Source organism: Carya illinoinensis, chromosome 2 (assembly GCF_018687715.1).
Source record: "Carya illinoinensis cultivar Pawnee chromosome 2, C.illinoinensisPawnee_v1, whole genome shotgun sequence".
Classification (NCBI taxonomy): domain Eukaryota; kingdom Viridiplantae; phylum Streptophyta; class Magnoliopsida; order Fagales; family Juglandaceae; genus Carya; species Carya illinoinensis.
The window spans coordinates 34,337,276-34,361,792 of record NC_056753.1 but is presented as its reverse complement, the minus strand read 5'-3'; the positions used below and the strand labels follow the sequence as shown (position 1 = coordinate 34,361,792).

The 24,517-nt window shown below is 33.1% G+C and overlaps 2 protein-coding genes across 5 annotated transcripts; one reads left to right on the top strand and one right to left on the bottom strand.

Moving 5' to 3' along the window:
• Positions 1–7,053: 7,053 nt before the first annotated feature.
• Positions 7,054–11,550, top strand: LOC122301231. Of its 4 annotated transcripts, none has more exons than XM_043112435.1 (4): positions 7,054–9,646; positions 10,082–10,237; positions 10,679–10,974; positions 11,074–11,550. In XM_043112435.1, exon 1 carries the CDS (start codon positions 7,200–7,202, stop codon positions 9,117–9,119), a length of 1,920 nt encoding a protein of 639 aa, XP_042968369.1. In that variant the 5' UTR covers positions 7,054–7,199; the 3' UTR covers positions 9,120–9,646; positions 10,082–10,237; positions 10,679–10,974; positions 11,074–11,550. The 4 variants fall into 4 exon arrangements, with proteins under 4 accessions (XP_042968369.1, XP_042968370.1, XP_042968368.1 ...); XM_043112436.1 differs by having other exon boundaries at positions 7,054–10,237; positions 10,679–10,792; positions 10,927–10,974; XM_043112434.1 differs by having other exon boundaries at positions 7,054–10,237; positions 11,074–11,222; positions 11,330–11,550.
• Positions 11,551–12,372: 822 nt separating this feature from the next.
• LOC122301232 (LOB domain-containing protein 31-like) lies at positions 12,373–15,667 on the bottom strand. Its single transcript, XM_043112437.1, has 2 exons — positions 15,302–15,667; positions 12,373–12,846 (listed from the first exon to the last, which is right to left on the bottom strand). Exons 1-2 carry the CDS (start codon positions 15,584–15,586, stop codon positions 12,523–12,525), a joined length of 609 nt encoding a protein of 202 aa, XP_042968371.1. The 5' UTR covers positions 15,587–15,667; the 3' UTR covers positions 12,373–12,522.
• Positions 15,668–24,517: the final 8,850 nt, after the last annotated feature.

The window sequence follows — 24,517 nt, the reverse complement described above, 5'->3', positions numbered from 1 at the left end:
ACTGCTATTTTATTGTGAGAATAAAAAAACAACAAAAAAGTAGTAATTGCTGAACCCGATAAAATGAAATATAGTTAAGGAAATTTTGGCGTCCGTGAGGGAATTGTGGTTTAAAAATGGGCAAAATGTCTAGTATGGTAAATTCAATAAAAAATAAATAAAAATTGACAGATAAAAAGGAAAAAGAGTAAATAGCTTTTCTTTTTCAAAATTGGTATGTTATGCCTTTAATTTATATTTTTTTAATTTCTTAAAGCTGCAAAGGTTGTGTTGGGGGGCCAAACTCTTATGTTTGCCGCTGACCTTATTTTTGTCTTTTTTTCATTAAAAATTAGAGATTATATTTTAAATGTTATGCCCTCGAAAACGACAAAAATTACTAAACACGACACTGAAAGGTCGAGAGCTTGAGCTACTTTTTCTTTTTTGAGAAAATCCTTCAAGAATTTGAACTTTGAAGAGTGAGGTGGAAAGCACGTCAGGAATTTTTCAAAACTCTTATCAATTTTTATTTATTTTCAAATTAAATTTGTTTGCGTCAAAATAACTTTGATTATGGAAACGTCTTTTTCCCAACTTTTATGATTTTCAAATAAAATTTATTTTTTTTAATTTTTAATTAAATCACACGGCAGGAATGACCCAACGAAAAGCACTTCTGGAGATGGAATTGTTTTCCCGTTGAGCCATTTTATTCAGCACAAATAAATGGGAACGTGCCGTGCCGTGCCTACAACTCTGGTCAAATGGTGCACAAACCAATATACCTTTTTCAGACTCTCCAGTATTCAAGGTTTCTTTGTTTTATAATTATTAATTGATATGACTTTATTCAACCTATTAAATTTATTTTATAATAAAAATAATTATCTTTATAATTAAAATATTTCTTCTCCCCTCTTACTGCAGCATAAAATCTTATTATTAGCAGGTGAGATAAGGTTAAGATCCTCGCGTGTAAAGCTACGTGGTCGTAACGATACTGGGTAGGTGAGCCGTTAGGGCAGATTTAGTAAACATGTCTCGGTCTAAAATTTTTATCTTAATTTAAAATTTTTATTTTATTATTGTAATTTTTTTAAATTTTTTATTTAAAATATAAGATACAATTCAATTTTTTTAAATAACAATACAATTTTTTTAAATATCAAAATAATAATAATATTTAAAAATAATATTTTAATTTTTATCTCAATTCAAAATTCTCATCTTTATCTTAAAAAAAATATGCCCTTACGTGCTTGTCTGAGTTTGGCTCTCTCTCCGACCAATGACTCCCAATATCACCGATCTAGAGTCTGGACAGCAATGCCCGTCATACCAATTCTCGTGGAAATATATAAACACACGTCATTTTTTATAATATTTTATATAATAATATTTTAAAATAAATATTATTTTATAAAAATATTCTTATTTTAAATATATTATAAAATAAAAAAATTTATTTATTATCATCATTTTATCATCTCATAATATAATATTAAATAATAAATTTACAAATTAAATATAATAAGAATAATGATAAACTTACCACCCTTCTATCACATTTTTATTACTCTTTTTTTTTTAAAAAAAATTATTTATTTAATGATTAAATAAGTGACTATTAATGAAATTATATATTTTTTAAATGTTATTTTTAACATCCTTAATTATTACAAAAATAAATAAAAATTTTAAATACACTATAACAATAAAATGATGGTGAGAGAGTAATAAGTATATATTCATTTATATAATAAATAATATTCAATCATATAATATCACATCATAAGATGATTAGCAATATTACTCAATAAAATATATTATAAAATATGTTATATGAATATCATTATTTATTCTTATTTGGGAGCCCTCCCTTGCTCAAAATCTCAAATATATCATTATGAAATATTTTTAAACCAAGATGTATTAAAATTAAATTAGAAATAAAAGATTAAAGTTGGGACCTATATTACTCGGCAGAATCAAGGTAAGAACTGTCAAATGTTTGATTCATCGAGAGAATTATTGGTTCTGGCTTCAAAACACGATCATATGAAGACATTAATGTCGTCGATTCTAATACTTTTCGTTGAATAACTCTACTCTCACTATCTTCCTTAAATAATATCTTCACGTTATCATTTTGAAAATACATAAAAATATTGAGAGCCAAAGATGAAAATATTCAATCTTTGACAGCATAGATGAATACTGGCTATCGTGTTGAGGCACCACTAGCCGTTGAGAATGGAGTGGAGGTGATCATATTTTAAAGAAAAATTATATACAACATACTATTATTTTATTTTTATCTTAATAAATAAAATATAATATATTTATCATTATTAAATAATTATTTATTACATATTTTTTTATTATAATAAAAAACGCGCTACATTTTAAAATGAAAATAAAATAAATATGCTATATATAGCATTATTCGAAACTCATACGAAACCTAAACGGTATATGAGCCGCATATGCTTGTTAGAATATGAAAATTATTATTTCATTTTATCAATGAATACATGAGAAATACAGTAGCGTGGCACGTTACTCATTTAGTGGTCAAAAAATGATAAGTCAAATATTTATTGATCTAATAGAGATAAAAATGAAGAAAAATGAATAATTAAAAAAAAAAAAACAATATAAACAAGGCTCCCTCCTAGAATAGACCTCTCTTCATCCCCACTGGTGGGAAAAAAAAAGAAAAAAATTATAGAGAGAGAGAGCGCAATAGACTCCTATAGTAAAAAGTGTTGCAATTAAATATCATTTATTTATACATATGAGATGATAATTAAATAAAATAATATTATAATATAAAATTATAATATAATTTATTTTAAAATTTTAAAAATTAAGTTATTTATTATATTTTAAATAAAAAATTTACAAAAATTATAATTATTAAATAATATGAAAGGAAATGATTTGCGAAAATAAAGTAGACATAAAAGAGCTCCATAAATTATAGAGCATAGGATTTTTTTTTTTTTTTTTTTTTTTTCTCTCTAATCTCGGGTGATCATGCAGCCTTGGCTTTGAAAGTCGACAACATACACAGCAAACATAAAAGAATAAAGCTAGGGATTCTGCTTGGGATCCCTTTTTTTTATAAATGATTACGAAAATTTTATTTAATATTATTATGAATTTTATTTAATATTAAAAAATGATTCAAAATAAATAAATAAATTTTCTTTTTTAAGCTAGCGGGGGCCTCTGGCTGTAGCTCTGGAAGAGTGGAAGGATCCAACATAACACCATGTTCTGTCAAAAAGATTCTGGTTCTCGTCTCGGTTAGCCGAAAGGTGAAAGTTTGGCGTCACTGCTATGGACTGATGAGTCTGTTTCTCATTTCTCACCAATTTAGATTCCGTAAAATTCATTGCACGGTTGGTACGAATTTAAGGATTTGTGAGAAGACTAATGTTAAATATAATTATGAAAGGAAAATATTAGTTCTCCATAAATTTTTGCCGAAAATTTCTATTGAAATGTTTTTTTATTTTATTTTTACTTAATCATTAATTTTAAATGAATATATGATTTTTTTTATTTATGTATGTAGCACGGTTCATTATAAAAGAATAAGTGAAGTATAATGATTTTAAAAAGAAAAGAAATTTATTATTAAAAATTTAATTCTTTTTATATAAATTTTGTATTTATTTATTTCACGCTGCAATTACAAAAAATAAAAATCACAAGAGGTACCGTCCTAAAACCACCAAAATTAAAAAGGCTGTAACAGCTAGGCAGACAAATAGGGAGACAGACATTCGTAGTCATTCAACATCCTACTGTTTCCGGTCTTGCCCAATTTCATATGCTACTGAATTGAGAGACCTAGGTTCTGTTAGAATGAAAATTTTGAATTTAAGATTATATATATTATTATTATTTAAAAATTTTAAAAAATTAAGAAAAAAATTAAATTATTTATTATATTTTTTATAAAAATTTTAAAAAATTATAATAATGAGATAAAAATTTTAAATTTGAAATAAAAAAATTTATTACCAAACCGAACCCTAGAGTTTATATATAACTTCGGTTCCGAGTTAGATCTATCCTACGTACAGAGTAATTAGTTAAGAGACGAACTACTCTCTCTGACTTTTTACACAACAACAATAAATTCAACCTTGTAAATAAGTCCAACTTCTAAGACCTTTTGCCTGGGCCTCAACTTTTCAACAGCCCAGTACAATATGGTAAAATAAGATATGACTTGTTACAGTATCAATTTGAAACCATTGCCATGTAAAAGAATTTAAGGGGAAACGAAAGATGAGATTTACATTATTTTTTATTTTAATAATATATTTCAATTTTTTTAAAAGAATTTGTGAAACTTATATAACTTATATTACTTGAATTAATATTGCTATGTGTATAACTGTAGGATTAATTGAAATGTGAAAGTGTGTCAGTAAACACATTCTCTAAGTTTTGGATAAGGTCATTAAGGCCACTGCCTAATGCTCCATCCTCTATAAGGTCCTCAAAATAAAAAATGAGGTGTTTTTTTTTTTAAAAGATTTAAACATTTCATTAAATAAAATTTCAAATAACATTTATATTTTTCAAAATGTGCAAAGCTCCATAATACTAAATTTAATATTTAATATAATAAATTATTTATATTTTAAATAATTTTTTAAGATCTTGCTAAATTGAGGTATAAAATTTACATCGAGACATTATTTTAAATTGTAGTATTAAATATAAATTTAAAAAAACTTTATTTTGAACATATTTCATAGAATAATTTATATTCTATTGTATTATAATTATGAATGACTAATTTAAATTTTTTCTTATGCCTTAATTTATATTGAGCCGCCCTGCTTATTTGGATTAAAAAATACTTTCAATTTATTACATCTTATCTAATTATTACAATTTTTTCAAATTTTTAAATAAAATATAATAAATAATTTAACTTTTTTAAATCTCAAAACAAAAATAATATTAAAAAATTATATTCTAATAATATATTTTTTAAATTTCAACTTTTATCTCATCTCAATTGACTATCTAAATTTTTCTCAAAAAATCCGTTACCCATTATTTTTGTATACAAGTAATATGGCGTAGCATTTAATGTTTTAGAAATTATTTATTAAATTTTATTTATTTACTAAGCATTTGATATCATATTAAAAATTTATTAAATGATAATCATTAAAAATAAATAAATAACTTATTTTATGCATAATTGGTATTATCTACCATGCAATTGTCGAATTAAAATAACGACAAATGATATACTTCGGTATTATCTATAATCTATTAAAAGTTTAATGGACAGTGGGAAAGAAAGATAAAAAAAAGTAGCTGAATGGATACCAAAATTTTGGGCCAGGAAAGTTGAGGGCCATTACAAATAGAAAAATGCTTGGTTGCCATTTAAACGTGCTGCTCAAAAGTAGGGATGATAATATGTTATATGATTCATTAACTCAACATAAATATGATACGATAATAATAGATTAGAGTTTAGTCTTAATGTATTCGAATAAAAAATAAGTTGATTTGTTAAGATACGATTTATTAACGGGTTGATAACGGGTCAAGTTGACCCGTCATGACACGTTAAAAATTTTAAAATTATAATTATATTCTTATACTTAAAAGTAAAATTGTTAGAATTTTAATTTCAATATTTTTATTGTTTTGATTGTAATTTTTAACTTATAATTAACTTTATCATTTTTATAGATATTATAATTTTAACATTTATATAAAACTATACTAAATTTAATCAGGTCAAACGAGTTATTTTCAGGCCTATTTAACTTATTTACATAAATATTTTGAAACGGGTCATATCATGTTATGTTAACTTATTTCGTAATATTCACTAATGAGTCAAAATAAGTTGACACAACACGACCCTTTATATTAACGGATCGTGTTAGGGTTTGAAATTTTGACACGATAAGCTTAACGGGTCGGGTTATGGTTGACCTATATAGTATAATATATATTTTTGACACGATCCGTTAATACGATTTGATACCCTTACTCAAAAGTGCTCTTGGTACATTTTATTTTTTTAAATATTTAAAACAATTGTCACTATAAATTTGTATGTATAAAAAATAGACTAAAAATCATTTTCCATAATGAGTAATTCTGAATAAAGCCATATATTGTGCAAATAAATATCATGTATTTTTTTTTTATAAAAAAACAAATTCTATTATAAAAAAAGTAATTAATTTTTACATAAATTATATTTTTATTTTTTAAAAATACACAATACTTATAATTAGGAGTGTCAAATCGTATTAATGAGTCATATTCATGTCGTGTCAAAACATGTATATTACAATATATAGATCAATCTTAACCTGACCCAATAAGTTTATCGTGTCAAAATCTCAAACCCTAACACGACCCGTTAACATAACAGGTTGTGTCGTGTCAATCTATTTTGACTCATTAATAAATATTATGAAATAGGTTAACGCAATATAATACGATTCATTTCAAACTATTTTATGTAAATGAATTGAATAGGCCTGAAATTAATTTATTTAACATGATTAAATTTAGTATAATTTTATATAAATTTTAAAATTACAATATTTATAAAAATTATAAAATTAACTACAAATATAAAATTACAATTTAAATAATAAAAAATTTTACATTTAGGTATAAAAGTATAATTTTAATTTTAATTTTTTAAAAATATTATAATAGATTGATTCGTTATTAATCCGTTAAATAATCGTATTTTAACGAATTAACTCGTTTGATCCAAACTTATTAAAAGACTATTAAATCATAACCTTTTATTAATTCGTATTATATTAACTGATTATATTACCACCTCCACCTATAATCAGTAATTACAAATATGATTTCGACCTGGAACCTTGCATCACTCTTGCAAATATTCAGAGATGAATCGTCATGACGGCCAACTCATCCCAGTAATCCAAAACATTCGTTGTCAGCCCATGAGTTTTTTTATTTTTTCAGTTTCAAAAGGTTTTAAATAACTCTTCGAAAAAAAATGTCAGAGACAAACTGAACGAACCGGAACACAAGCAGACACAAAAACATCAGAAACATAAAACTTCAAATTCTATCCATCTCACTCACACTCCTCAGTCATCACTTTCCTCTCTCTCTCTCTCTCTCTCTCTCTCTCTACCTCTCCACCTCTCCCTCCTTTCCATCTTTCCATGAATCCCGACGAAACCGAAGACCACCTCTTCTCTCACCACCACCTCAACCCCCATCATCTGGACCCACCACAACAATCCTCTCAGATCCTCCAATCCCAGCCGTCCATTCAGCACGAATCCCAAGACGACCCCGCTTTCTCCCTCCCCGAAATCGCCCTTTTCCGCTCCTCCCCCTCCTCCTCTCCTTCCTCGTCCTCTTCGTCCTCGCCTAGCCACTGCTCCTCCAACTCGACGATCCAACCTGCCCCAGCCCCTGTCCCCAAACTCCATATCAGCCCCGAGCCCCACATCTCGTCCCAGTTCTACACCTTCAATTCGGAGTCCCACTCCCTGATGATCCGCTGCCTCCTGGAGCAGCGACTCGCCACCCCGGCTGAGATCCGCGCTGCCACACCCCGGGCCGTCCTCAAGTCCTGGCGCGCCGTCTGGAAGGACCGCAACGAGGACACCGCGTACCTTACCGCCTGGAAGCGCATCCAGGACAAGCTCGCCGCCCACGTCGACCCCACCACCGGTAATCAATTCCTCTGCTTCAAAAACAATTCCCAGCAATTCGTCTCCCATATTAACCAGTGGCAAGATATCGTTATGACTTTCCACTCCGACACCGATATCAAACACCTAGGGCTTAAAGAAACTATTGAGAGAATTAAGCAGGCCTGGACTGTAGGTGCCAAATTTTACGGCATACCTGAGAGCTACATCAGGGTTTGCGTCGCCGCCTGCCCCGTGTGCTCTGCAGCGTCGTCGGGGGGTTCCTCCGCTGCTGCGCGAACTAAGCGCCGTAGGTTTGAGTACACGGAGTCCTTTGATGTGCCGGCGAAGGAAGTGCCTAATAAGCTTCAGCAACTCGCTGCCAAGCATAAGGTTGTGCTTTGCATCAGGCAGAAGTATATTAGGTATAAGCCGTTTATGGCGGAGGTGAAGGATTATGCTTGTCATAGGGCAGGTGAGCCTGCCGCGAAGAAGTCAAAGATTCTGAAGAGGGAACCTTACGCGTCCAAGCGGTGTGGGTGTGGATTTCGGATCAGGGCTATTGTGCCAATTGCGAATTATAATGAGAAGGATAAAACCTTTGTGTATCAGGAAGAGGGGATGGCGGTGTTTAAGCTGTATGCGGTGCATACAGGGCATGAGCCAGGGCCGTTGGATGGGAATGCGAGGATTATGCATAGGGTTGTGGGGCATAAAGGTGCTTTTTTGATGGACCAAGAGACGGTGTATGGGGTGAGCGAGGAAATGGAGAATGAGGGGTTTGGGTTGATGGGGAAGGATGATGGGGATTTGCAGCTTTCAGTTTTGCACCAGGCGCAGGAATTGAGAACTGAGGTTGGGTTGCTAGAAGGGAAAATTGCGAAACTCCCACACGAGTTATTGGGTTCAGTATCTCGAGAACTGTGTGAGATTGTGAATAAAGTCAGAACTGTGGGGGAAGAGAGTTTGAAGGCAATTGGAATGATCTCGCACAAGCCGCATGCAGATGATGTGCTGGTTGGTGAGAATGATCTGGTGCATTGGAGTGATCATCACCATGAGCGTATATATGTGGATGGCAAGGATACAGATTTGATTGATGATGATGAAGACAGTTTTGGGCGAACTCTTGGTGATGTTGTTCCTTGGGACCAGTTGAGGGAAGATTGTAGGAGTCAGAAGGATCTGATGAGCGAGCCTTGCAAGCCTGAAAAGTGGTTGAAATGCAGTGACTTTGACGAGAAGAGCATTCTTGATTGTGAAGATACTAAACTAACCAAGTCCAATAGGCACGATGAGGCTATAGTCACAGATGTAGGTCTTGTCGGTATACAGGTTGATAGTTTCTACCAAGAGAATCCAAAATGGTATGATTCTCCTTGTGGATTGGACTCCAGTGCAGATTGCGAGGATAGTGGATTCAGGCATGGGGAGATTGTGTAGAGTCAGCAGCATAATTGATCTACTCTAACTTGGTAGTGGATTTTTGTTGTAGTTATTCATCCCTTCACACGGTCGAAGAGGGTTGTACATTAATGTATACAGAAGACTGGAGCTGCTCGCATGTATTTTTTGGGTGTCTTTGCTGCGTGTGGTTTTGTAAAGTATAGCCCAAATGGGCTTTCCTGCACATATGTGTTTTAACTCTTTTAAACGACTTTCTTGGCCTTCAGATTTTTTAGGTTGCTTTTGTCTATGATGCACATTGGTGACTGTTTCAATCTGTTTTCTTCTTTCCAATCTTTGCATGTATGACATGTCTAGTCTTACTTCCACAATTCTTCTGGCATTATGTGGATTTATTTGCCTCTCTCTTGTATTTGCATCTTTATAAGCCTCTTTTTCTGAAGCTCAGCTGCCTGTCACTTTATAGTTTTTCTGTTTGGTTACAGTGCTTAACAAACAGTTTGATGCATTGCTGCTTGGTTAAGCTTGTGCAATTTGTTGTGGAGGTTGTCTTTGATCAACTGGTCAGTATCACCCTTTAACATGCATTGAAATCTGTTTACTTTTGGTCTTTATCATCTACCTGGGCATATGGTACCAAGTTAGGAGGTGATAACTGCACTGGTGTAATAGTGCCTCGTGTTTTTGAGCATCTTATCTTTGATGGGAATTGAGCAAAAAGAAAATTGGCCTAATTAGCCTCTCTCCTACAATTTCATCTATCTTAAATGTTATATCACATCAGTCTCTCTCCTACAATTTCATGTATCTCGTGTTCTTTTTCTTCAATTAATACGCTTGGTCACTTCCAGAATGGTTGGTGTTAATTCTTCAACTAGATCATTATGCCGCAAGTAATGTCGAACTGTTCTTATATCCATGAATATTTGTTCTTTATCTTCTATTTCCACCATTCCTTTGTGCTAGACAAAAATTCTGGTTCTTTATGGTCTGGCTAGGGTTGAGCAAATTTTTGGACACCAAAGATGACCTGTTGGCAGGAGCCAGCCAGTGATGAGCTGCAGGCAACTGGGGAACTTTGCTTTACAAAGTGGTTGACACTGGACGGCGTCCTTGGGGTGGTGTTGTGCACGTTTACGTAATTCACCAAGAAGGTCAGACATAACTTGAGATGTTACTGTCTTAACCGAATCCTCAGAATTTGGATGTAACTGGCGCTTCTGTCATTTTACTCAATGGATCTAGGTTTCATGAGTTTCTTGTATCATTTTCCAGCTCCTAACTTGTAATAGGTGCTCCCTTTTGTTACTACTTGTATACTTGGGCAATGGCTGTTTACTTGTTTTAATAAAATTTTATCTTTAAAACAAATTTGGATGTTACTTTATCCAGTCATCTGAGATCATTGTAAGACGTAAATAAGGCAAGACTGATCCACTTCCAAAACTTGGGGATCAGATCTTTCTGGAAACACTCATCCCCTGACTTATGTTGTGAACTCTATTCCACACAAGATTGTAGCTTAGCAATGAGGTACTGCTAGAAGCCTATATTAATGGTTTTGTTTTTCTATTTTCTGGGTGTATTTCATACAGGTGTCTCTTCTTTTTGTATTAATTGTTGATAGCAAAACATTGATTGGGGTGATTGGATTGGATGCACCAGCAAGTATTTGAAAAGATTAAATAAGCCCTGTCACAGAGAGCTAGGTATGAGGAATAAGTGCAAGGCGAAAGGAGTTGGAACCATATGTTTCTCTGCTGTGTCAAACTATTCCGATCCAGCTGCCTCAGTGCTTGACAGTAGTCGGTCATCCTGACAGCTTCTTTGTTTTAACATGCAGCAAGGAGCCTTTGAAGTGGGGTATTTATAACTGCATGATGTAACCTAGGTATCACGATACTTGCCTTATTACCTCAAACTGTCATTTCAGTCTGTGTATGAATGTTTCAAAGATGACATCAAGATATTAAACTATATATTGATGCAGGGATAACTTGTTGGATGCTATCAATGTGGCATGTTCCTGCTAAAGCGTGCCATACTCTTGCCGGACAGCCATTGTGAGTAGAAAGCAATTGTGGAAGTGTTTTGCGAGTAGAAAGCAACTGTGGAAGTGTTTCACGGTTTCACCGGGAGGTAACACATTCTTTTTGCCCTGTGCTTTGATGTTATTGTACTGGTCTTTAGCCTGAAGTTATTGTGTCTTGAACTGTGAAACAAAGGAGTGTTCTCTACATTGACAGAATGCAACTCTGTATTCACCGTTCGGTGAAGTGCATGAGGGAGGGGTATTACATGAGCCAGCAACCAATCAACCGATGCTTTTCAAAATATGTAATTGTCAAAGGTCAATAACTTCCTCCCACCCGAAATAATTTAGGCGTAAATAGAAACTATGTAGAGAAATTTGTGCACCATTTTATTAATGTGATTGAGCAAATGTCCCATTTATTAATGTTTCTAATACGAATGTCTCCCCCCTTTAACCTCTTTTTTTAGAACATGCTTTCTACGTGAGGCCCATTTATTATGCATTTATGGCTGCCGGAAATGTCATTAATTGCAGTGATTATTCACGTGAGTCTCTGAACATAACACTTTTTTGGATTCTCACTTCCGGCACCGGAGCACCGACCCAAAAATGAATAAATATACAAAAATTGAGAATTCTGAAATAATATAATTTGGTACTGGGCCAGAACAAACGAACCACTGGAAATTGGCTGACATTGCAAGAGCACGTGACAGTTTCACTTTCTAGTTTAGTGTCGGGACGTTGTACGTACGGCTAAAGACCGGCAAGCCAGAACAATAACGTAGAAGTGGTTGTAGAATCCAAACCCAGTATAGGTATTACTGTCACAGGCATGAAGCAAGCCCATAAAGGGACCGTGTACGTCCATTTTCGGGTGCTCGTGGAATTATACCATCAAGTAAATCGCGGAAAAGTGAGGCCAACAATGAAGAAAGCAAAGCTCATGAGCTCAAATATGCTGGCTTTATCGAATTGGGTACTGCAGTTAAAAGCAGTGCTCTTAATTGTAAGAGAAATACTCTAGCTTATAATACATGCAGTGATAAGTGAGAACTCATTTTCATAGGAAACAAACAAGATCTTTTAACCTTTTTCTAGTCTTTGAAATGAAAGAAAAGCTGTCTTGCATTGTAACTGGTCTCAACCAACCTATATGATTCAAATTTTGCACTCCGGCTGAACTGTACACTTTGTTACAAATTTTATTTAGATGGTTGCAGATTTGGTCATAAAATTGACAATGATAGTTAGTTTGGCTGGGAAAGGGAGTGGTTATAAGTTGAAATTAAACTTGTGGAAAAAAAGTACGTACAATTTTCCAGTAGACATTGAAGCCAAAATGCCCAAAATGCATGTTGCCATTAATACATACATGCGAGTAAACAGAAGCTAGGATTTAATTTAATTAGGACTTGAAGGCCGGAATCTTACTCCGGGCAAGTACCTAGAGATGATTTCCCGAGCCAATACTTGGACATTCCCAGCCTCGAGATCTCCATCCAACGAATAGAGAAAACTTGTTAATTCTGCAGGAATTGGATGTGGTTGTAGAGGATCAAAATGCATGGCTGAGTTAGAGTTAGATTGCAGGTCTGAAGTTGAACCCAAATCTGAGGAGGAATGGTGATTTGTAGGTGATGGGCTCTGAGAGTGCGGAGGAGGAAGGCGATGCAATGTGGCAAGGCGGGCTTGAACGAACGCCAACTCCGCCTGCAAATTCACTACCTACAAACATGAAAGAATTGAGTTCTTTCTATTCAATATATATTAGCATGTTAATTTACAAAAATATGAATTGTTTTCGCTTCAAAGCTAGCTGCAGCTATGATCGAAAGCTTTAGCCAAGCTTTACCATGACAAGATCTGGATGCTATGTGCCCTGGCAATTGATCCTAAAACAGAAAGTCTTTTCAGATTTTACTTTTTTCTTGATAGCTAACGGAAGAACCATGCATATACATGCTCCGTTTAGGGAAGAACAGACAAGTAATTCCATGGGACTCTAAAAATATTCCTTGCATCGTTCTGCATCATGTTACTAAGAAAATCTCAAAGAGTACAAGATCCTAAGGGGTCACCAGCCCCTTTTTCTTTCCAAAATAGAAATGGAAAGAAACAGGAGAAGAAAATACCATATTTTTATTTGCTAGGTACGTGACATTAAAATTTAAAAGAGCAACTAACAAACACAACAGCTTAGAGAGAACAAACAAAAATTAAAAAAACTCCAACAAACAAAACAGATAGATGAGACCACATTAATAGTTCATTGTTAAAAAAATATGATATCCATATATACATGTTTACATCATATGATGCACATATGAAGTACACTTACGATTTAAAGGCAAAACTTTAAGACTTTACCACTTATTCGTAACCACGTGCTCTTGAAGAGGAAGAAAAAACGACCCCTTTCTCTGATCTCGGTTAGTGCTTAATTGGGGAGATAATGTTCATAAAATAGTCGATTCTACCTAATCATCTGACATCAGAGGGTGATGGAATTCTACCTAATTAAAGCTAAGACGGTGGACGGTGGTTTTGTTCCCAATTGACCACAAAAACGGTAATGGAAGATCAAATCAACAGTAAAAGCAATACGTATTTTCTATTTCGCGAGATCACTGACTGCATGCGCGCATGGGTAACCATGCTACCGTACATAGTCTGTGGGTAAAACTCCAATCCAAGAAAAGTTATGCAACCTCAATGGTCGCCAGCAATGCTTGCCTTATTAACGCAACTGCAAACAAAAGATTACGATGCGCATCTTCACAAGCAGTAGTGATAATTCGCATGGCATATGATAAAGGGAGAAAAAAAAAGGTTTTCCCCTCAAGAAAACTCATACAGAATAATAATTAATTTTACCAAATTGAGAACACCAACCTATGGTAGTACTCCTTTCGTGCCAGCCATAATTGAAAATGGTGTTGTTCAAAACATGGTTTATATTAATATATGCAATGAAATGTTTCACTTAGAGTAGGTAGTATTATAAATAATAAACAGTTTCCTATTTTTTGGTCCCTCGATGAAAGATTGTGAATCTATTATTAAAGATTACTAGATAAAAATATGTCCTAGCTCTACAATATGAATACTGATACCGAGAGAGAAAGTCAAAACGCAGGTATTTGTATATTCCTCGAGCTGCTAAGTTTGCTTGGTATACGTAGCTTCGGAAAGCAACGCGAACCCATACTCGATCTGTCGATCATCCACCAAGTTCATGGCGGCCGCCACCTCTCTCTCTCTCTCTATCTCTCTCTCTCTCTCTCACACACACACATTTCAGTGCGAAAGCTGTTATTAGCATGAGGAAAAACCCTAATATGATCTCTCTTCCTAAGGAAAAGATAGCATGGATTTCAAGCACTTTTTATGGGTAATCCAAAGCTACTTGCCCCTCAAAAGGAAACTGCCCTGCTTAACAGTACCTAGATAACAAGTTAACCCACACACACATATACTGTAGGCTCACGTACGTTATCATGTTTATCTTAGAAAATGCAACTAAGAATGAAAAACGTGTCAAAGCGAACAGTCATATAGATGCATAATCTTATGATCATGTGAAAACCTTGACCAACTCGTAGCACATCTACAGTGCATTCTTGTTGAAACCGATGTACCAAAGTGTACGGCCCCGGCCGCACTTTAGCATATTGCCCTGACCATTCACTTGATCAACTTGAATTTTAGACAAACCCAGCAAAACTACGTACATTTCAAGATCGTCTAAAGCAAGAAAAACATGAAGCGTAGCCTCTAACGGGTTACTTCTTCCACGGGAGCTACCAGTCCGCACATAATCCTTGACCAATTTCCCTTGCACCATATTTCTCTCAAGGAAACGATAAAGCAAAAGATCAACAAAAATATAAAATAAAATCAAGTTATATATGTGTCAACTGTCAGCCAAAAATGACTTAAATTTAAACTTTCAACTAATTATATAGTTTGAATGAATTCTTAATTACTTAAAAAATTCAAGGAGAATATGCCACATGCAATTTATATTAAAAATATTTAAAAAACGGGGGCAAAATAAAGCAAGTGATCAAGAAGAGAGGCTGATCTCGAAAACCTAGCTAACCACCAAAATATCCGACATGGAAAACGCTCTTTCAATTTTGGAACTACGTCAGACTTGCCCAAAGAAGGCAAAGCTCACCTGCTGTTGGAGAGTAAAGATGTGACCAGCGCAGCCGTACACGGGGTCTCTAACCCTAGACAGAGCCTCATAGCAAAGCGTAACGACGGCATCGAGCCGCTTATGTGCCGGAATGCGCAAGAGCAGCTTGGAAGCATTGCTAGCACCAAACACCTTGTGCACTGCAGCGAAGTGAGCTGTGCCTTGGTCCGAGTCAAAATAGGGCGCAAACACGCATCCGCTTACGCACTTGCGCCTAAGGAACTTGCAGGCGCCACAAGGCCCACTTCCGTTGCTTGCACTCATCACTCTCTCCCTCTCGATCTTCTTACAGAGTTGTATCTTTTCTTATCGGCGTTTAAGTTTGTGGGGTATATATATATATATATATAGAGAGAGAGAGAGAGAGAGAGAGAGAGAGAGAGAGAGAGATGGCTATTTAGAGAGAAAATGAGTTGGATTATATTGTTGCTATGTGTTTGATTAGATAATTTGCAAGTTTTGGTGGTGGGTCATTTGAAAAGGACTGGTTGTTCTGTTCTAGTTTTTTCTCCATTTCCTTTCGTTCAATTTATATTTATATATTGTTTTTTTAGGGGGTGGTGTTATTTTGAAGGGCAATTGGGAGCTGCTGCTTGCGTGAAGCAAACATATATACATGCGGGGACAGTATAGGTTAACTTCCAACCGCCGCTGTTGATGCCACGTGCTAAACCGACCCCACGATGGACAAACATCCTATCTTTTCCATCTATCTATCCTCTTGTCATTTCCATTTCAGCTAGCTCTCAGTCAGGGGGACTAGTACAGTGCTTCTATTGGTATACTTTTATTGCTATGGATGTGGCCGCGTAGTACTTTGTTTCGCCTCTTGTGTATATATATATATATATATATTTGTGAAGTAAATTCAATACTATTATCTTTCAGAACATTTTGGTTTACCCATAATTACTACTGGGCTAAAAGTTGCAGCACTTCAAAACATGATTTTTTTTTTTTTTAAGTAAAATTCTATATATCATCTCTATATTTTATATATTATATTTATTTTAATTTTTTTTATAATAAATTGTAGTATATGAATGATAAATACAATAATTTAATTAATTTAATAAAAATAAAATAAAATAAAAATAAAAAATAATATTAAAATATCTAAAATATATGGTGTAGGATAATGCGTATCATTACTAATTTATTTTTTAAACCAAATACACTACCTGTGCATGATGGCAACTCATGAGTTGACGCGTGTCTTTGCAAAGAAAATTTTTATGTGCATATAATTTTGTATATTTATTTGTGTATTTTGAAATTTGTGTTATTTTTTTAATATAAAATAATTATTTTAATTAATTATATCAATAAAATAAATAAAAAATATTTAAAAATGACTTATATTACATAACTCTATTAAAATGACAAACGTTGTGGATATATCTAATTCGAGATGAGTAGCCTACAAATAAATGAATTGAATAACACTCCACGTTTTGTTCAATTTGTATAGCATTCAATATCACTCATCTCTTTTTTATTCGATAAATATTCATGCGTAATCCTTTTTATTACGAAGCTTAAGAGAAAAAGAAATTATAACTCGTCTTCAATCATCACCCCTTTTCACAAATCACCAGACCGGGCAGTTCTGTCATTTTGTACGTGTACGCTATGAAAGTGAAGTGTACGGTCACATGGATCCAAATGAAACTGATGGGAAGATGGACAGGTAGCCTAGTCAAGCCCACACTGACGAGCACAAAAAACCATGCCTTGATGTAATTTCAACACATCAAATCTTGACACGTGTCAGTCTAAGGCATGGTCCCATTTGCCATCTCTATGAAGGAAGACGCGATGAACAGCATACACATGGCAGAACGCAACAGTCTCCCTGTCCCTCCCCAATTCCTCTCTTTGCTTAATTATATGGACAGTGACAAGTGACAACTCCTAATCGTCGGTTGTTTGGCAATATATATATAGAAATACAATTCTTTTAAGAGCAGTCGGCCCTGGCAAATCGCTGGACAGTCGGGCCTTACATGCCAGCTGATATATTAAAATAAAATAAAAAAGTATTGCGATAAAGACGAAATATGGTTTCGCTTGGCTTAAGTTATGAAGAAGAAAGGTTTGTTTCTTTCTCTTCGCACTCTCTTCATTATAGATGGGCGCCTGCATAGGAAAGATGAAGGAGTCTCCACCATAAGTGTGACGCCTCCAAATTCTGTTTGGGATCGGACGGACATTTGAAGCGTCGAGACATGCAACATAAGGTTACCTGCCCCCGTTCATGACATATAAGATGCAATAATCCTAACATGCATCTAACATTATGCAATATTCGCAGCGGATAAATTTTTTTTTTCTTTAGCAATACTATGTACCAAACTGAAAATATCTCAATACTTAAAACATACTTCATACATAAAGATCCATTGAATAACTAAAATCACAGCACTATTCCAAAATAGTTATGATCCAAAAGTACTGGAGATGCAACTTCATCGTACAAGTAGTAATTTAACTACTATATTAACATTAACGACGCACCGTCGTTCAGTTGACTGTATCTAGTTGGTCAGCTCTTGATCCTCCTTCAGGTCCTGTAACAAGATCTACCATTCGGGGGGAATGGTAGTTGGGACTACCACAGTGAGATTTGATTACAAATCTCAGCAAGTTAACAAAAAACTTCCATACAGACTAATGATGCATGTATGACAGTAAAAGCATAAATGCATAATCAAATTTATAAGTAATTAAAGCATAACTTAGCGTACAACATAACATAATTGACATAGCTTAAATTGAATCATGAACTGAACTTGACTTGACATGAACTTGATCTGAAACTTGACTTAGCATGAACTTGCTCTGAAACTTGAATTAACATGAAAAATACATACTCCACAGTTGTTGTGGCCCCATGTATTCTACGTGTAAATACATACTCCACAGTTGTTGTGGCCCTATGTATTCTACACAAACTTGACTTAACATTAAAAATACATACTCCACAGTTGTTGTGGCCCCATGTATTCTATGTGTAAATACATACTCCACAGTTGTTGTGGCCCCATGTATTCTATACATCACTATGCAGTTAAATACATACTCCACAGTTGTTGTGGCCCCATGTATTCTATACATCACTATGCAGTTAAATACATACTCCACAGTTGTTGTGGCCCCATGTATTCTACATAAACTGAATATACTCAAGATGAAACGTGACTGGAATATGAAAGGACTGAAGCCCTGACGTAACATAACGTGACTTGAACATAATTTGAAATACATAACCAACTTGAGATAGTAACATTTCGTAACATGGCATAACATATAACAAACAACATATTTAGCATGACATATTTGTAATGTATAGTAATACATGACAGAATATATTGTGTAACAGATAAAAATTGATGACAGAATAAATTCTGTATAATAGACAATTACATGATAACTTGGCATGGCATGACATATATGATAACATACATACATACACTGTAATTCTTTTACTTAGCACACATACACAGTAGACTGCTAGTAAGTTAAAAGCTAACTTACCTCGATCTCCGCGTTTCTTATAAAACTTCAAGTGCGATCACGAGGAACTGTAATTAGTGATTCTAAAAGTTAGAACTAAATCACTAATAATTTGAAATATGGAAAATACTAACTTAAAGAGTAAAATTTTCATTTTTACTCTCTACATGTGGGAAAATGACCGTTTTACCCATAACTTAAGGATTTTGCATACTAACTCCAAAAGTTTCCAAAATTTACATTCCTCATGTAAATCTTGTCCTAAACTTAAATATCAACTCAGAAAAATTTAAAACAAAACACAACTATGAAGAACACACTATGGTCGAAACATCCATAGGCCATTTCCCTTTATTTTTGTTGCAATTCCTTCCAACTTCAAAACTCATGCTTAAACCAAAATTTTGCAACAAACATCTTCCAATCCTAAGTTCAAAACCATACTTAAAACATCCATTTAAAAAAACTAATAATCAACACCAAACTTTTTTGTAAAAAGATCCAAGCACTTGAATCACAAGTTTTGACCTTAAATCAAAACATCTCCAAGAATTTCAAAAAATCAAATCTTACTTCTAACATATTCATAATATCATCCTAACATCAACCATGCTTTAAATCATCAAACTAAAGTCACCAAAATCACAAAATAACATTTGGAGTTTTTGGTTTTACACTTAGTCCAAAAACATAAACTTTTCCTTCAACTAGTTTTGATAAATCTCTTGATCTATGACTTATAAATATATGATCTTCAAACCAAACCATCACATGGTTTAAAAAGATGTCCTAAAACATATATAAGCTTCTAATTCAAGATCATATGGTTAGAAATTAACCAAAACATAAAGTTAGCCAAGAATATCCACACTTTGACTTATTTGAATATCTCTTTGCATAAAATTTCATATCTTTGAAACTAACATCAAATATCTTCAAAATAATAATATAACATGTATATAAGATGTTTAGGATCCTCCAATAAAATTATCAAAGTCATTAGAATAGGTTTAGACCACCAAAGAGTTAAACTTTCTCAAAACAGAAACTGTTTTTCTTCTTCCAGTTTCTAAGTTTCTAAATCTAAGAACATCTTTCATCAAAACCTTTAATCATGCAAAAATCCTCAACCAATAGTCACATATACATGTTAACAATACTCCATAAAAATTTCGGACCAATATCTATCCATTAGCTTGGTCAAAAACTCCAAACTATAACATATTTTCCAGTTTATCTCCCAGAATGACCTTTTTATAGTTTACACAATATTTGACTGACCAAATGATCTTCAAATGGGGAAAATAAGATATCCATGTAAACTAGACTCAAAAAGGAACAACTTATATGAAGGAGACTTTATGATAAAACACTTACAACAGCTTCGAAATGGGCATGCAAAAGATCTCCTAAAATCTGTCCGAGAGAGAGTGTTTGATAATCTTTTATTAGAAGGAGTAATTGAAGATAAGTTCATGGGTGCTGGCTGGACACATTTATGGACGAGATAAGGGAGGTGATAAGGCTGGAGTTGAGAGTTAAGTGTGGTTTTCTCCTACCTAAAATATCTATAAAAGATTATCTCATAATATTCTATCCAATAATATCTACAAAAATCAACTTAAGATATTTTTATCTAATAATATCTATAAAAAACAACTCAAAATATTTTTACACAGTAATATTCACGAAAATTACCTCAAAATATTTCTTTTTATCCAATAATATCTACAGTTTTGAACAGACGTTTTGTCCGAAAATATGAAAAAAATGTTATTGCGCCATAAGACTTTAAATAACCCTCCGAGTCTAATGGCACAAACCATAATACATTTTGACACTTCTAACTATCTCCAATAATCAAAAATACACTTCTGATACCATAGTAAATAATAACACTAACTATGTAGTTAGACAAAAACCTATACGATTAATGGATTTGTGAAAACTTATGGGTTTTTCACGAGATTCCTAAAGTTAATAGAAATTTCACAATTGAATTTCTAGCGGGCTATTACAATAAGCATCAAGAGATCTCCTTTAAAAACCTTTATAACAGCAATACTACCAGAATAGTAAGAATTGGATGTTTCTTAATCAAAATTGAATGTGATGATACAATAAATCCATTCTTTTTTATCCCTCTTACTCTTCTCAACAAACTATTCCTAGATGTGCTTGTATGCCAACTCCAAAGTCTTGGCATAATCTTCCATACCTTTTTAGTAGGATACTTAACATCTGCGTCAAAAAAATAATAATGTTGCGAGTATTAGACATCTTAGAGTGGGAAAATCATAAAAGCATCAAAAAAGGAAGAGAAATAGGGGCTATGATAATGAAATGGCGAGTGTGATAAGGATGCTGAGTACAACCGTTCAAGGGATTGAAGATGTGATAAAGTTTTCCTTTTCATTTCTATTTGACTATTCATTCTTCTGTTTCGTTCAGGATACTGGAATCAAGCTGCAAACTAAATCCTCACGCATTTAATTTATCAACCTGAATGAGCTACCATCAGTAGTTATCTGATGAGGAGAAATGGGAATTGAGAGAAGAAACACAAAATCAATTATTTGAGAAAGAGAAACACATAAAGGAATGAGGAAAGTCATCTCGTTTGGAAAATAGGGGCAAATACTTAAACGATGCCGTTTTTATTTTTCCACGTTAACGCCGTTTACCCTATGCTTGCATCAATCGAATGCCTGTAGCTTTTTTCATAGAAATAATAGAACCACGTTTCTTCTAGCTAGCCGTTGTAACATAAGGTAAGAATACCAAATATAAATTAGGATTATAAGTGTCAAATATATAAGGAAGTTCTCATGAGTGGCCTAAACGAGAAAAAAAAAATATTAAAAGGAAAAGCATGGGATAACATGCATGCTGCATGGGATGCTCATGCTTGTTAGACTCTATTGTTCTCTATTGAAATCAAGCTAGTTGATCTTGATTTAATTAACAAATCGTGGGTCGATAGGAGTTTACAAATGGTTTTGTTGTTGTTAGAGCATTAGATTGTCAAGTCTAAGGCTGCATTTGGATATTGAACTAAATTCAGTTTTTTATGAATAATAGTGAGTTAAAATGGTGGAGTGAGTTTTATAGAGCCCATTTAATATGATTTTAGATGTGTTTAGATGTTAAGATAAGTTTAGTACTATTTTATGAAAATTTGAAAAAAGTTGTAGGTCTCACATGTAAAAAAATATTGAGTTTAAAAAGGTTATGGGTTCAACATATAATAAGGTTTTGAATTAAGATAAGTTTAGTAATTTAAGAATTGTGTGTTTGAATGTTAAATTTAGATTAAAATTAGACTGAACTGAGTTGATCTCAGTGCATTCCAACAACCAAATTAGTCTTAAAATTTGACTAAAAGTTGAGATTTTAGCTAAAATCAAAGTCATAGGAGATATTAATCCACATTGGACTATCTATCTCAAAGTCAAAATAATAATATAATATTATATATTTTAATAATTTTTTTTTATATATTTTACAAATACACTTCATATGTTAATTAATAATTTAATTTTTACTTAAAATTATTATTTCTTAACTATTTTTTTTCTCAACCTAACCATCCAACTAAAGGAAGAGCAGCAAAAAAAAAATAGGAAAATGGGAGCTGAACATCAGAACTGTAGAACAGTAACACTTTGATAATGTTTTTAGACTAAAAAAATTGTTTTGGAGATTAACAGTACAACTTCAAATTTGGAGAATAGTTTGACTTTATTGTAACTCAAAAGTCGAGGAGTTTTGACTACTCTAATACAAATCACTTCGGTAAAAAGCTAGGCAAAATTTGGCTAGACTAATATTTAGCTAGGCCAATGGCAATGTTCTAAAAGAAATAGTTGGACGTCTTTTGGTACTACTAGTACTACTTGATCAGCTTTATTGTTTGGATTCTCTGTATTTGCTCTTTTCAAATTTCAGTCTTTCTATTTCTCTTTCCAACAGACCAGTTTATAAACCTTTTACATATACAAGCATAAGTAAAAGACAGGGACAAGGTTTGGTTTGAATATACATGATTAATGTTATTGGTCTATCACTATGATCCATATGTCATAAGATAAGAACCCTTAATTAATTTGTTCGCAACGCCATATTGATCTGGTGCACGTACATCCTTCAAGTATCAATTTCGTATAAACAAAGAAAGGAAGCCCAAAGTTGGTACAATTATATCAACTACGTACGTACGTCCTTTTTGGGCACTTACAATAATAATATTGTGTATTGCAGGCCCACCTTGCAAACATTGGACCTATCGCAGGCCCACCGAGTTAGTAAATTTACAAACAGAACTACCGTACTTTTCAAGCCCACCTTGCAACATTTGGGCTACTGGCCATCACCTCCACCACCCTCCACCGCCATTAACAATGATAATACCGCCGCACTCTCCGTCGGCAACCTCCTCTCCACCTCCTCCATGCCTTTTATATATGTACGCTAACTTTATCGTCCCTTTTCGGTCCCATGGGCCATGCAACAACGACTCATGGATCTACGTCAATCAAGATGAAGTTGTTCATGAGTTGTAAATGGTGTTCACTTCCAATGATTGACACGCAAACTCGTCCATAGACATGGGTCTACCCTCAAGAGACGTTGATAAAAAGCTATATATAAGCCTTAGATTGCACGACATTACATTATGATGGAAAAAGAATGAATGATTGTAATCATGAACCGTCAAAATCATATCATGCGTTGTTTCTCTAATTTCATCATGTTATGGCATACTAATGAAACTTTCATGATATCCCCTCTAATCAATGAACTAATGTCATTTTAAATTCACTTAGAATAAATAATACTTTTAAATTAAAATATAAGACCTATACAATAACATTCATTATTTTGTAAATAAATGAAGATTATTGTTCAAGTTGACGTGGCATCATCACCACATATTCTCATGTGTAGTGCCACGTCAACTTGCAAAAGTGTTTTGTTTATTCCGTACAACTACCTTCACTAATAATAATAATAATAATAATAAAATGATGATTTTTATCATGTATTTTGTTATTTGAATGGTACAAGCATAAATATAAAGATTTTTGCTACTTAATAATCAATATCTCTATACATCATATTTATTTTTATTTTTAAAATTTTATTTTTCGTAAACTAATTGAATTATTTTACTTATTATCTATACACCACATATTTAATAAGATAAAAATAAATATAATGTATAGAGATGTTATTAACATTTCAATGATTGCATCACTTAAGCCATGCAATGCTAATTGGTACTTTTAGAAATAAAAATTTTATACATAATCATTTTTACGTATTTTTTATATATTTTATTAATGTAATTAGTTTCTTCATATTTTTTAAATATAAAATAATTATTTTAACTAATCAAATTAATCGAATGCGTAATAAATATGTAAAAATAACTGTATATATTAGAATTTTTTCAAAAATGATAAATTTAAGATGGACAATGATGGAGTTTTAAAAATAATTCATATGTTGGCCAAATAATTCTAACAAAAGAAAGAACAACCGTCAGTAGCGCGCCATAATCCTTGAACTCATCGAATCTCTTTATAAACTCGGAAGATCCTTTCGGTTTCATATTCAACGTAACGAGGGCATTTAAGACATTTAGAATTCAAACTTGGACTTTGATGTAAATTAATA

Coding starts and splice junctions, on each gene's coding strand:
- LOC122301232 (XM_043112437.1), bottom strand. CDS start 15,586: ATGAGTGCAAGCAACGGAAGTGGGCCTTGTGGCGCCTGCAAGTTCCTT. Junction 12,847..15,301: donor TCTTTACTCTCCAACAGCAG/GTGAGCTTTGCC, acceptor TCATGTTTGTAG/GTAGTGAATTTGCAGGCGGA.
- LOC122301231 (XM_043112435.1), top strand. CDS start 7,200: ATGAATCCCGACGAAACCGAAGACCACCTCTTCTCTCACCACCACCTC.